General features: G+C 41.9%; 1 protein-coding gene across 5 annotated transcripts in view; it reads left to right on the forward strand.

Moving 5' to 3' along the window:
- The window catches only part of EBF1 (EBF transcription factor 1), a 401,223-nt gene that overhangs the window by 360,116 nt on the left and 26,514 nt on the right, over positions 1 to 14,593 (forward strand). For all 5 annotated transcript variants that reach the window (XM_007447111.1, XM_007447113.1, XM_007447110.1 and 2 more), the window contains one exon: positions 8,529 to 8,617. In XM_007447111.1, the coding sequence (XP_007447173.1) occupies positions 8,529 to 8,617 (89 nt within the window). The remainder of the gene's footprint in view (positions 1 to 8,528; positions 8,618 to 14,593) is intronic.

Raw genomic sequence — 14,593 nt, forward strand, 5'->3', positions numbered from 1 at the left:
AAAAAAAAAAAAAAAAAAAAAATTCCTGGAGATATTCAAGCTTCTGTTTGCTTGGGGGATTTAATTTTAGTTTTATGCTTGCATCAGATTTGGAAATCTAAATTAAGGATCCTGGAAGGCCAAGCTGTACAGAGCACATCATATGCAGTAACAGGGGCAACTTTTCTCATCAACTTTATCACAATTAGAGAGCAATACAGTTTTCCCTAATTATTGTACATTCACCTACTTCCCATTTTAGATAGAGTATAACCCTCCAGGGCAAAAAGTGGGTCTGTTTAAGAAATGCTCCACTTCTGCCAGTGAGTTCTCACCAAGGATCTTCTAGAAAATACCAACTGGCTGTGGTATGAAATAAGTTGGTTTAATGTATCTCAACAGCATTATGTGTCTCTGTTTCTCAAAAGACAAATCAACTTTGGAGAGCCCAGCTCAGACCTGTAAGGAGAAGTTGATGAAACAGAAAGCACGGTTTCTTGATTATTTGTGGGGCAAGTCTAAAATGCCACGGTGGCCTCTCCCACAGGTTTGTGCCTGTTGACACGGTAAGCTTTAAGAAATCAGGCCAAGGGGGCTTCCCTGGTGGCGCAGTGGTTGAGAATCCGCCTGCCAATGCACGGGACACGGGTTCGAGCCCTCGTCTGGGAAGATCCCACGTGCCGCGGAGCAACTAGCCCCGTGAGCTACAATTACTGAGCCTGCGCGTCTGGAGCCTGTGCTCCGCAACAAGAGAGGCCGTGATAGTGAGAGGTCGGCGCACCGCGATGAAGAGTGGCCCCCGCTTGCCGCAACTAGAGAAAGCCCTCGCGCAGAAATGAAGAGCCAACACAGCCATAAATAATAAATAAATAAATAAAAATTGAAAAAAAAAAAAAAAAGAAATCAGGCCAAGTGATTGTTTACCCGTGTGAAGTCAGGAGTCTGGCACCAGGATTCCTCGTAGTGCTGGATTTCTGTTTCACAGATATCTAGTAAAAAAAAAAAAAAACAAAAAGGTGCCATTTAATTGATTTGGTAGCTGGACCTGTCAGTATGCTGCAAATTGTGATTTATCAATATGAAAATAAAATAGTCATCTCGGCATAGTAAGTGAAGCACTGAGGTTTTTGTTCTGATTCATGCAGCCAGCTCTTTCTGTGCCTCAGTTTCTCACCTTCAAATTGGGAGTAATAAATTTTGACATTTATGTCAAGGACATATTGAAAGACTCAGTGGGATAATGTCTCTAAAGCACTGTGATATTACTGGGAGAAGTGTCTTATATGACCTCGGGGTATGTTTGAAATGACACTTCTCCAAGTAAAATCATTGTGATCGTTAACATCTATTAAAAACGTTCATAGGTCCTTATAACTTAGAGAATAATTGAGTTCAGGATGCACAGTCTTAAAAATTTGTTTTCTTTTGCAAATGCCTTTAAAAGTAACCTGTCAACATGTAAATTGGTATAAATTTTAGGGAGGATAGTTAGAAAATATATGTATCAAAAGTCTTGAAATGTACTTATTCTTTTATCTAAGAATTTCTCCTGAAAATTCTGAGGAAAAAATACATCCCCATTAACAGGGGATTTGTTGCATAAGTTACGGCCGTCCATATAATTACAATATGCTGCAACCATTAAAAAGAATGAGGTGGATATAAATATGTATATAATCTATATTTATATAAAACAGTATTGTAAGAATGCCCGAAAGCCTACATATTAATATAAATAGTGATTATATATGAGTATATATATTATGAGGCTTTTTTCCTTCTTTGTGTTTCTTTTGTATTTTTTATACAATAAGAGTATATTCCTTTTAGACTTAGAAACACAGTAAAGCTACTTCCATTTTGAAAAACAAAAGCGAGTCACTCAGTTCTTGCTTCCTGCTCTTGATTGCTTTTGCTTCTGGAAGAGTTATTCATTTCCTAACATACGCAAGTCCTTTGCGTTCCAAGTGACAGTCCTCAGGGTCTTCCATCTCTTTCTCCCAGAGCCCCTGTATTTTTTTCATCCTGGGCTCCGATCCACTTTGCAGATCTCTTTCTCTCTCCAGTCTTTACCTTGCAGGCTCTGGCTCCAGTCTCTGTGAAAAGAACGTAGCCGCACAAGCCAACAATACCTCTGCTGGTACCTTCGGTAGAGAGAAGTATTACTTCCTGTGCTTGATTTTTGAATCTTAGTGTTGTTGCTCCACATCAAGAGGTTTGAAAACTACAAATAAGAGATCAGAGCATGTTGAAAGCCAGTTTGGAAATTTTCCTTTGGCTCCTATATTGGTAAATTCTGCCCATGTTGGCTTCATCCTGACACCCTTCTGGTTCAGTTATAGCTTTCTGCAGTTCAGTGAGCCTCTTCCCGGAGCTCTCCTGAACCTCCTTCCTGAGGCAGGGTGCCAGGCTGTGAAAGCATTTCACACCAAAAGTAGGGGCTCTGCTTGCAAGGGACTTGGTGTTAGGTTTCTTAGGGAACGTATCCCTTCCAGGACGAGATGACCCGGAATACCTTGTGTGCACTAAACATCTAGGCGAGGAATGAAACATCCAAACGGCTGGAAAAGCAATACATTTCTTCCTTGACCGTATTTCTGGCTCTTGTTGAGGTTTTTGGTTGATTTTGTGGTTTATATCTTTTAAAGTCAGTCTTAAAGATAGGTTCGTGAAGATAACTTGCTGTTTCATTGTTTGCCTCTGGTTGTTAATTTAGTGACTGAGGGAAAAATAGGGCCATTGTGGAACAAAAAGACTACCTAACACATATATAATAACTCTTATGCCCAGAATGGATCTGCCTTGAAGGGAAATCCTCTGCTGTATTCCTTTAGTTCAAATATAGAATAGTCACCAGGGAAGCTTGGAGACCCAGGTGCTGGTTTTATCATTGCCTTTGCTATGAGGCTTTATTTATTACTTGGCATAGAGTCTAGATATTTGTTTGGACATTAAATGGCAATAGAATATAAATATTACCTTTCTAATATCTGCATTTCTTTTTATTTTCAGTCAAAGTGACATCATGTCACATAACCATTAAAAAAAGGAAATTAAAACCCCAGAAATATGTTAAAGCGCTACAGTGAGTCACTGAGCTATAAAAGCAGTGGAACTCTGCGCGCTCACGTTGGAATGGCACCCAAACCACTTTTCCCCTGATGTTTGGGAACACAACTGTCCTGCCTTTCATTTCCATTGTTTCCCGGGATAAGTATTCCAGAAGTTAAGGAGGACTGAGGAGTGTTTTCTCTAAAAGGCAACTCTGGAAAGAGAAAAATCAGTTCTAATAACTGAGAATGCATTTGTCTTGACTACATGGTTTTAATTTGCAAATAAATCCCCTTAAAGAGAATTTTCTTTCTTTGATGTGTTTGTGGATTAAAAAAAAAAAAAAAAAAAAAAAGAAGACGACTAAAGGCATGAAAAGGCCACAATTCACATATACATTTGGTAAGGATTTACCCATTACCAGATGTTTTGAATGAATTTTATAATCTTGTCATTATTAGTAGGACATAAAATCTAGTTGTATTATTTTAAATTTTCTTTGCATATAGCATTTCATGCTGCATGAACATTTGGACACTGTAAATAGCTTTGTATAACCAGAGTTCTTCTGTCTTGACCAGAACCTTGGTTGAAGCCCAAAGGGGAAGGGCTCTGCACAGACTGGTTCTGTATGGAAAGTTACTGGTTTCCTTTAGGGGAGTCTGAGGTTGTGAGACTGGGTAGGAACCCAAAGCCATTTATAAGCTGACCCCCCACAAGGCCACATGAAGTGGTTTGATGTTTTTAAAAAATACTTCACTAGGGGCTTCCCTGGTGGCGCAGTGGTTGAGAGTCCGCCTGCCGATACACGGGATACGGGTTCGTGCCCCGGTCCGGGAAGATCCCACGTGCCGCGGAGCGGCTGGGCCCGTGAGCCTGTGAAGTGTAGTGTGAGCCTAGTGTCAGAAAAGAGGAGTAGGGCTTCCGTGGTGGCGCAGTGGTTGAGAATCTGCCTGCCAATGTAGGGGACACGGGTTCGAGCCCTGGTCTGGGAAGATCTCACATGCCGCGGAGCAACTGGACCCATGAGCCACAGTTACTGAGCCTGCGCGTCTGGAGCCTGTGCTCCGCAACAAGAGAGGCCGCGATAGTGAGAGGCCCACGCACCGCGGTGAAGAGCGGCCCCCGCTTGCCACAACTAGAGAAAGCCCTCGCACAGAAACGAAGACCCAACACAGCCATAAATTAATTAATTAATTAATTTTAAAAAAAGAAAGAAAAGAGGAGCAGCGGTGGTGACCCACCATCTGACCATCAGGGAGGCAAGAGAACGGATTGTTGAGCAGGAGGGAATCCTGGCCATGGGAGCCAGGTTCCAACTCTACACTCACAGTAGTTCATTTCTGAGGTGAGATTATGTACACCTCTCAGAAAGTTTATTTTTAAGGGCTTATGTGATGTAAAATAGTGAATTCCTACCAGTGCCATCTGAACACTTGGTAGGCACTAGAAATGATGATTGAGTCAATGGACAACTTATTATCTTGTGGAATGTTTTTAATGCCCTCACTGGCCCCATTTTATTATGCTGATTTAAAAATTGAGGCTTTTCTTCTTTGGGATTATGGATTTTGCTAAACCTCTGAGCCTCCCTTATTCCGTTACCACCCCTAACTGGTTGAGGAGAACACCCTCTCAAACCCTGTTGAAAGTGTGGGTTAGGTGCTTGGAAGTGGGGTGACACGAGAAGCTCTCATCATTGCATTCCTTTTGCAGTTTACAGTTTCGTCTGTTTTTTTCTTTTTTACAACCTGAGATACTCATGCTTTATTTGTGGTTAATTATGCGCCGTTAAATTTTTTTCTTTGTCTCCTGGATTCTCGGAATTGTCTCAAGTTTTAGGGGGAAAAACTTGACTAGTCCCACTTCTACTCCTGGTGCCCCCTGAGCCCTGTGCTTGAATACAATGAGGTCACTTTGTTGAAGGATTAACTTTATAGTACATTCTTGCAGAGTAGATGTATGTCCCTAAGGTACGACTACCCCCACTGATGAAAATAAATATGCCATTCTTTATGATTCCTCCCCGTTACTCTCTCTGTTGATTTTCAGAGAGTTTATGAATAGTCACATATTTATACAACTGGCCAAAAGTATACTACTTATTTTTCTTATGGTCTGTAATAACCTAGGCAATGTTATTAAAGGGTATACAGACCCTTTTTCAGGCAAAGTTTCTTATGTCATTACTTTATACAAGCAGGTCAGATTCCATCCCGGGAACACTCTCTTGCTCTTAACCTTTTTCTCTGATTATAAAAGTAATATATGTTCATTGTGGAAAATGTAGACAATGCACAGCCTAAAGAGAAGGAAGAAAAGCACTTCAAGACTCACTTCTTAGAAATAACTGCTGTTAGGCAGTTTATACACAGAAACCTTTTCTTTATTCTCTGTATATGTTCATTTTTTTAAAAAGTAACCATATTGCACATATGCTCTTGTAATCTGCTTCTTGACATAGCAATATATTTTATGCCAGTAAATTTATTTTTCCAAAAGCATTGCTTTTGAGGACTGCATCGTATTCCTATGGGTGTGCCGTAATTTATCCATCCCCCCTCCCTAGACAGTTAATCTGTTTTCAGGGTTTTTTTTTAAAGTAACAATCTCTATCAGATGGCCCCTCTCACTCAATAATTGGTTTAGTTTTTTTTCTTTAGTTACTGCAATCAGAGAAATCGTCAGGCACCTTTGAATTTAAGACGACGAACTTTGCTTGCATATCTTTAGCGTTACCTTTGTTTACAGCACTCGACAATGCCATTGTGATATTCAATATGTAGATTGAGGGCAGGTTAATATATTAAAAAATACGAGTATAGAGCAAATCATAAAGGCGTGGGAAATAAATTAAAAGCCTTTGTCCCTCTACTGAAATATTTCCTCTCACATAGCATACTTCCATAGACTAGATGCTTATTTTTCTTTGAATAATGAGTTTAATATATCTAATTCAATTACTCTTTCTGGCAGCAGAATGACTTCTCCTCAGCTCTTTAGCTATTAGTTCCATATGATATTTGAATCAGTTCTTTTAATTGTGGATACTGAATGTCAGTCATTTTGTTGTGAGTTGTTCCTATAGTCAGAGAAACATATCCTCCCCCCAGCACATCAGTCATTCAATTAACAACCATGGGTTTCTTGACACAGTAGGAATTAATTCATTATGCAAACAACTGAAGGGGTGGGTCAACAAGTCAAGTTTTACTGGTGGCTTACACTGAAAAATAAAACCAAGAATTAGAATTTTCAGGATGCGGAATCATATCTTCAAGTGTTAAAATGATACATTTAATTGCCTAAAGCTCTTTTTATGGTTAAACATCTTTGTTGGCAATTAGCATTATGGGTGGGAGATAGATGTGATATATAGCTTAACCTGGGTGCTCATTCCTGTCACTCTCGGGCATTTCTTTATTAAATCCTGGGATCTTACGAGTCACAGCTTCCCTGTGTAAAGAATTGTATGGCTTTTTCTCTACAAGTCTAATTTGAAAAAAAAAAAGAATTTTTCTCAAGGGTTTAGAAAGTAATTCATAAAATGGGAGGAACAATAACTATTGTGCCTTAACTCATGTACCACTATAGAGAGATTTGGTACACCTGGGTGTAATTTTAGTTAATTTCCACAAGAGGCAGGTTGAAAGTTTACCATTTGGAAGGGGGTGGGGAGAAGGTGGGGGAAATGGCTAAACCTCATATTTACAAAAATGATTACATTGTCTTAAATGGCTACTCTATTAACAGCTTCAACAAGCGTTGCATCTGGGAAAAAAAGATCTTCTTAAAAAAAGTTACCTGAAGTTCACTCCAACTTAAAATATACAAGTGAGGAAAAAGTACTTACTCTCTTTATATGTCTTTTGGAGGTGTAATTATTGGCTTTTTACTCACCTGTGTAAAACAATGTACTTTTGTAAATGGATTTCTGGCCACTTTATGCAGCCTTTTTTTTTTTTTTCTTACATAAAAAGTAAGCACTGTCAATCAAGGAATTTTAAGGTTTATTTCCTCTTTAGAAATGATTGATAGCCTTTCAGATTTACAAGTTGACAAGTTAAAGGGTTCTATTGGTATAATTATGTACTAAATTCACAGTCTTTCAATTTAAATGTCCTTTTAAAACCACAAGATTATCATACCTGTATTTTGAAAAGTGGGCAATCAAGGAATTTTAAGGTTTATCTCCTCTTTAGAAATGATTGATAGCCTTTCAGATTTACAAGTTGACAAGTTAAAGGGTTCTATTGGTATAATTATGTACTAAATTCACAGTCTTTCAATTTAAATGTCCTTTTAAAACCACAAGATTATCATACCTGTATTTTGAAAAGTGGGCCAGTCAGTTTGGGTTGGTATACAAATTGCTTCCATTAGCCTTGGGACCTATTTGAATTTAATACAGTTTTTTAAAGTTAGTAGTAGTATGAATCTTACTTTTAAAATTTAGGTTAATGGAAATGCATTTTAAGTAAAGCATGTGGCAACTTGTTTTCTAAATGTATAGCTAAATGTCAGAACTACAAAGACTGTCTTTTTATTCAGTATGGGAGAAAATATGTGGTTGAGTACTTTGGTTACATGAAAGAAGAAAAGAAGAAAAAAACCCACTCATTACTGAGAGGAGATGGGGGATGTGGGTGGAGGATGGAGCCGCCATCTTTTCCTGGTCAGGCGAGGAAAGCTGGAGATGTTTCATATCCTGGGGAGGAATTTCAAAAGTGATACACCAGAGTCCACTTTGTATCGAGTTGAATTTGAGGATGCTTTGAAGAAGGTGTAGTCAATATGGGTACAAGAAGGCCCACTGTCTCCAAATATTATTACAGGTTTGCTCTTTTTTAGTCTTTTAAAAACATTCTTCTTGGAGAGCCAGCTGCTCTGAGCTAGTGCTCCATAGAGGTTAGCCTTTCCCTGAAATAATATTGATATTGGTGAGTCAGTCGTTCATCTCAGATATGAGGGTGTCGTATCAAGGCCATTTTCAATACCTGTCTCCTTCCGGACTCTTCCGAGGGTAGAAGAGAAGATCTGGTGTCCTCTGCCTCACCACACTTAATTGCCCCCGACGGCATGGCGATACTGTATCAGCTGAGGTCCCCTTGATATTCTGTAGCTAAGCAAGTACTTTTAATTCTGCTCTTTATACCTGCAGATACCCTTGGCCAAGCCCTCCAGTGTTGTAACTCAAGCTTCTGACTAAAGGGAAAATCCTAAAACCTCACACCAAGTTCCATTTTACCTTCCATTTTCAACACTGTAAGGAATATAGAATTTGGCCAGAAGAGCAGAGCTTAGGACCTGCTACTCCTGTTCTTTTGAGTGAGTCAGTCCCCACCAAAAGGGATCATTCGTCCAATCACTTTATGATCTAATTCAAAAGTATCAATGAAACTTTCAACTTCCCAGTTATTTCCGCACCATAAGTATTGCAAATCATGTGCTGTTTTATTTCCTGAAATTGTTCTAATTGGACGACTTCTTCATTGCAGCACTCAATGAACCCACCATCGATTATGGTTTCCAGAGGTTACAGAAGGTTATTCCCCGGCACCCTGGCGACCCTGAGCGCTTGCCAAAGGTAGGATACCTCCTCTTTGGGTTAGGGTCTCTGAAAACACGGGCTCGGGTGATTGGCAGACGACTTCGCCATTGATAAAAGTTAGTTCATAGATAAGCTACTCAATATTTTTGTGCTTTGTGTATTTAGTATTATAAGGTAAGCAATAATCAAAGTAGCAAGCACTTATGTGCCAGGTAAGGTTTTACTTGTATCATGTCATTTCTTCCTCTAAAAAACCCTCTGAGGTTGGTGCAATTGCCACCTCTATTTTAGAGAAGAAAATAACCAAACAAAGAGAGGTTAAATCATTTGCCCAGGGTCACACAGCATGTAAATTGCTAAACGGAGATTCAAACCTCTAAAGCCTGGCTCCTAAGTCCAGGTTATTAATCATTATATTGTATCAGTTCTCAAGAGGAAAAAGAACATTGCTTTTCTACCCCCATGAGGATCTTTACTTATTTCTGGTGAGGGGAGAACAGCTAGAGCTCAAAGGAAAGCATATTGGCACACCTTGCACCGGGGCTACTAAGACATGAGTCTGTTCCCTCCAGAGGCATCCCACCTAAGACACAAGTGGGAGAAATTAGACACAGATTCAAGATAGAGCAAAATATGTATCATACAGCAATGGTATTAATGGCCAATGCAGAAAAAAAAAGGAAATGCACATTTATTGGTTTCTATTCTGTACCTGTTGTCAACGTTGGGGATATTCCCATCTCTGTACCCAAGGAACTCAGACCCGCTGTGGGAGAGAAAGCCAAATACAACGCCATACAAAACAGAAAACAATAGGTACATTTAACAAAAGTGCAACCAGAGTTCCGGGAGGACTCAGAGGAGAGAACAGTTAAATGCTATAGAAGTTCAACGAACGGAATTGGTCGAGCTACCATTCACTGTTTACTGACAGCAAGATGAAATTTCATTTACTGCACAAGTAAAAATTAGTATAAATTAAATGAGTAGAGGAAAGGTCCTCTCCATGCCACAGCAAGTCTAGAGATATGTCATTTCCAGGTCTGTTTCTGCTCGTAATACACTTATAAAAATGAAGTTGGGGTTTCCCTGGTGGCACAGTGGTTGAGAGTCCGCCTGCCGATGCAGGGGACACGGGTCCGTGCCCCGGTCCGGGAGGATCCCACGTGCCGCGGAGCGGCTGGGCTCGTGAGCCGTGGCCGCTGAGCCTGCGCTTCCGGAGCCTGTGCTCCTCAGCGGGAGAGGCCACAACAGTGAGAGGCCCGCATACAGCAAAAAAAAAAAAAAAAAAAAAAAAAAAAAAATTGCAAATCCCGGCCCCGCAAAAAGAAAAAAAAAAAAAAAAAAAAAAAAAATGAAGTTGGCATATCCTTCCTAGCTCAGCGAACCTCTTTGGGGGATCATTTCATCATCACATCTTACCTGTGGGCCCTGCTGCACTGAAGGGGCAGGACCACTGTCAGAACAGGCCTGTCCAGGAGAAAGCTGCCCCTCCCCGCCAAAACTGATGTACAGATGTGAGGGGCTGGGGGGTGGGTATGGGGCACTGCCTGCCCAGAGAGAGGAAGAACCACGACAAGCAAATTCTGCCCTCTCCTAGACCCCAGGGGAAGACCCACAGAGCCTTCAGTCTCAACCCTGAGTTCCCATAACAGCCTCACTTCCACTGAGCGCTGTTCACCTTCAGAAAATATCTTGAGAGCATTTCACCTGAGGGAGAAATCATATGATGTACATATCCTTGTCTTTGAAAGGGGCCTCCATCTTACACCTCCTCCCTTTCACCCTGACTTATTCTTGGTGAGCAATTACAGAATCTAATAGTAATAGTGAACGACCCTCTGCTTCCACAGATGGGTGTGCCATGGAGAGAATTACCTTTAGGTTCCTTTGTCTGGCAAGAACCCAACTCCCATGCATTTCCTATGGGAAAATAATCGGTAATTTTATAGCACGAAGGTGTAAATAATGTGTGTCCACCCAACGGTGGGAAGAAGCCATGAGGGCATTGCCAGACTCTTCCCACTGTTTCCATTTGGGGACCATTTTCACTTTCATTTGGCATTTGATGTCCCTAGAGTCTGCTGAAGGGACTGGAGAGCTCTGTGGTCTGGGTCAAAATTCTTTCTCTCCCCCGCAAATTCTTAACCTGTCTGTGCCTCAGTTTCCTTCTCTGTCAAATGGAGATGGTAATACTTCCTACTTTTTTGGGTTGCTTTAAATCACTTATTTAGAAGTCCACAAAAGGTAGCTATAATTATTTGCCAGTTGAGTGAGAGTGGGACCCTGGCTTCTGAGAGCTCTCCTACCCAATCTCTGCAGAGCAGGAAGCCCTGATTCAGGTCAGCAGTGGAGTGTATGGTTTATCTTCTGTGTCTCGGTTTCTTCATCTATAAAATGGGGGTGAAATAGTCGTGCCAACTTCGCTCGGATCACATAGGACAAAAAGAAGTAATCCTGTGGGAGCCTCAGCATAGTTTCTGGCCCACAATTGCCACTCTATAAGTATTGATTGAAAAACAGGAGACAGATTTGGTTTAATGGCTGAGGTCTACAGCAACCAAGCAATACTTTTCTTATTCGTAAAGAAAGGAGAGAAACGGGAATATATGGTTGAGTTTTGTGTATTTACTTTTCATAACATTTTCACGGCTGCACATCACGTTCAGAAATGTTGAACAAATAGCACAGGCACGTGTCACTTTGTCCCCGGTGGCCTGATGGTGAAATTCCCAGCCCCGCTTTCCTGGGTTTGGGAAGAGTAATCAAGGACACAATGGGTTTGTGTGTTAAGGAAACACTCCACAGTGTGCATCCAGCCACTGGACCGTGCGAGGGCTTTGGCCAGAGCCCACCCCAGGAAGCTCTCTGTGTGACTCAGATCAGAGTGGTGTCCTCTTGGCTCCGAATGTGAAGGTGGAGTGAGAGTTCAAGAGCAGGGTCAGGAAGTGGCGGATGGAGCCAGCACGAGGTATTCCTGTGGACCTGGGAGATTTATAGTCCCGCTGTCCATTGTTAGGGGGATGAAAACGGGCTCCGCCTTTCTTAGAATCATGGTCAGTGTTTGTAAAACAGGAGTGTTTCAGTGAGCCATGGACCACACACCTTACAAAACAAACTCCACTTTATTAAACCCATGTGTTTGCGAATAGACAAAGCTAGATTCATACAACCACCCACATATTCTGTCAAATGAAACTGCTCCAAAGACCAAGCAGACAGCTTTCCATAATAATATGCCTTTGTATACTGGCTTGTGCTTTTTCAAAGAACTTGTACATGCGTTGTTTTATTGGAGCCCCTCTTGTGAGAGAAGTCGGGAAAGCAGACATCATTCCTATTTACCAAACGAGAAAACAGGAGCAAGCCGAATCCTTCTCTGTAAATTATTTCGTCCCTGAAAGCCACCATCAGTGATAGTTGCTGTACACACAAATTTAAAATACTATAATTATGCCAGCCCCAGATGTGCTTTGGTTTCCTTTCTCACGTGCACGTGGAGAAGGGCAGGCTAAGGTTTTTCAGCTGCAGCATTCCATTCTGTGTCATACAGACGTGCCTTCCTCTCTGGATCCTGGCAGGAGGGAGAGGAACATGTGACCAACTTTGGGGCAAAGGTTGACTTTTCTTATAATGTAGAGGTGCGGAGGATGGGGACTGTGGTCAGTCAGAAACGCCGAGATGCTGAAATGCACGAGGCCATCCAGAAACATTGAACAAGGAGCTGTCTCTGTTTTGAAGGCCAGAGGTGTCTCTGCCCCCTTTCGATTTGTAGCTGTCTCCCTGAGTGGTCAGTGAGCATTAGCACAAAGGCACCGAGCTTGGCTGGCAATCCGTGTGTTTGCAGTGAGTCCCAGGGAACAGGTAACCTTTGCGTCATGCCCTCGATGTGCCTGGCACGGCTTTATCAAGGTTTTTGAAGGGTATTGAGGCCAAGAGAGTGGGCTCTCAGGTCAGATGGACGTGGATTTTGAAAACCACTTGCACTGCTCCATGCACGGGACTCACCCTTCTCAGCCCCCGTTTTCTCCTTTGTAAAGCAGCTGTCCCGCAGCATGGCTGTTGGGCGGTAATGAGATAATACACGCAACGAGGTCTCTCTGGCATAGAATGAGACTTCAGTAAATGGGGGCTACTACTCCCTGCAAGATGGGTACTCCCCATTTCACAGGGTCAGAGTTCCCAGAGGGCTGGTGGCATGCTACCACTCACAGCAAGCACATATGGGAAAACAGATTCGCACCTGGGGCCTCCGGCCTCACTGCATCAAGTTCCCATTTCCCTCCCAGGTCTGGAAGCCCAAATACTTCTGCCTTGAGGCGACTGGCTTCCCTCTCCTGTCTCTCGCCTAACCTCAGCCCCTTCCTACTCAAATACGCACCAGCTTTCTCTCATTCCCCACCCAGAGGGGTTTGCATGGGGACCTCCACAGGGCAAATGTGTTTTTTCTTCCAGGGCCAGTCCCTCTTTCAGAGAAGATAACGCAGTTTGAGAAGAGTAACAAAGGCGGCATTTGTGTGTTTTGCTTTATGGAGCTGAAAATATCTGGTAAATTGATCCAGTGGGAGTAATAAATACACATTACTTTATCTTGTTCTTCATGTCCTATATCCCTGAGCCTTGATAGAGCAACACCACTTAATAGACTTAAAAAAGAGTAATTACACTCATTGGTTGTGTGATTTTTTCAGCCCTCGCAGCCCTGCCTGACCTTCTAATTTACCTCACCGCGTCTAACTAATGCATTTATGTTCATCTTTTATGAAGCATGTATAGTACAGAATTGACTTTAGAGCCTTTTTCAAGCTGTCCTCCCTGGTTTCCAATCTGGTGAGCAGTAAGGAGAATGGGAACCATCCATCTCCCTACATCCGCACCTATAGATAACCCATACACATGGCTCACAGCATTTTCTTTATCCTTTATGAAACATAATAAAAAGTAGTTATTACATTTTTACTTTAAAGCTTTTATACATTCTAGCATTATTTACAGCTAAACATGCAGGCAAAAGATGCGAGTGTTTTTAAAATGATTACTGTTAATGTTTCTGCTTGTCAGAAGTACTTAAATTTTCCTGCACTTTGTCTAAAAACTTAGTACTGTTGCCTTTTAAGAACAACACATTTAAAAGATCTTGCAAGTCAGATTTGCAAACACTGCTGACAGTTTGTGATGAATGATACTGCAAAATTTGCAAGATGTTTGTCATTTCGCACAGCTGACATATTAAGGAACAGATTAAGAAACGCGAAACCACTATGGAAAACAACCCTCCCAAACAAACCTCAACCAAACCTTGAACCCAGAGAGCACATGCACCAGAATCTCTCACCCGGGTTTTCTCTCCCATCTTCCCACTCCGCCAGTGGAACCCAATTGTTCTCAGTGCATTTTCTCTCACCATATGGTCTCCTCATTACCATACACTAAGAGTCCATATGGGAAACTTGTGAAATGAACTGTATTCATTTTAACTGCCAGATGAGCAGCCTTTTGCTTTGCAAGCTTAGCTTAAGTCATCTGCTGTCTTCGTGTTGTTATGGCAACACGGTACCCATAAAAAATTCTAATCTACTGTAAGTGATCACAGTATTTTAAGTGCTTGCCTATAACTGCCCTCAAAGGGGAGGAAGGAGGAGGGGGGTTATCTTTGCCCAAGGAGCAAAGGGTTGTTCTTCACTCCAGCAGGTGTCAGTAAAGAAGCTTGGTGACGTGGAGAGTGAGGTGCTAGGGGGTCCGTGTAGCAGGTGTAGTAGATGCGACGGTAATGGAGGTGGATTGCAGAGGGATGGATGCTAGTGAGGATGGACTGTAGACCCTTTGGGTGGGTTGAGAAAAAACACTGACTGTTGGACACCATAGTTCTCCCAGCAGACACATGACTCCGCTGGTGCGGTGCGCCCCGCCATGAATAAAACCCAAGGTTCTGAACGACGACACAGGCAGCGGTTCCTCGTGGTAACTTCTCCTGCACTGGCGTGCAAAAAAAAAAAAAAAAAAAAAAAACCC

The sequence above is a fragment of the Lipotes vexillifer genome, unplaced genomic scaffold, assembly GCF_000442215.2.
Source record: "Lipotes vexillifer unplaced genomic scaffold, Lipotes_vexillifer_v1.1 scaffold194, whole genome shotgun sequence".
Classification (NCBI taxonomy): domain Eukaryota; kingdom Metazoa; phylum Chordata; class Mammalia; order Artiodactyla; family Lipotidae; genus Lipotes; species Lipotes vexillifer.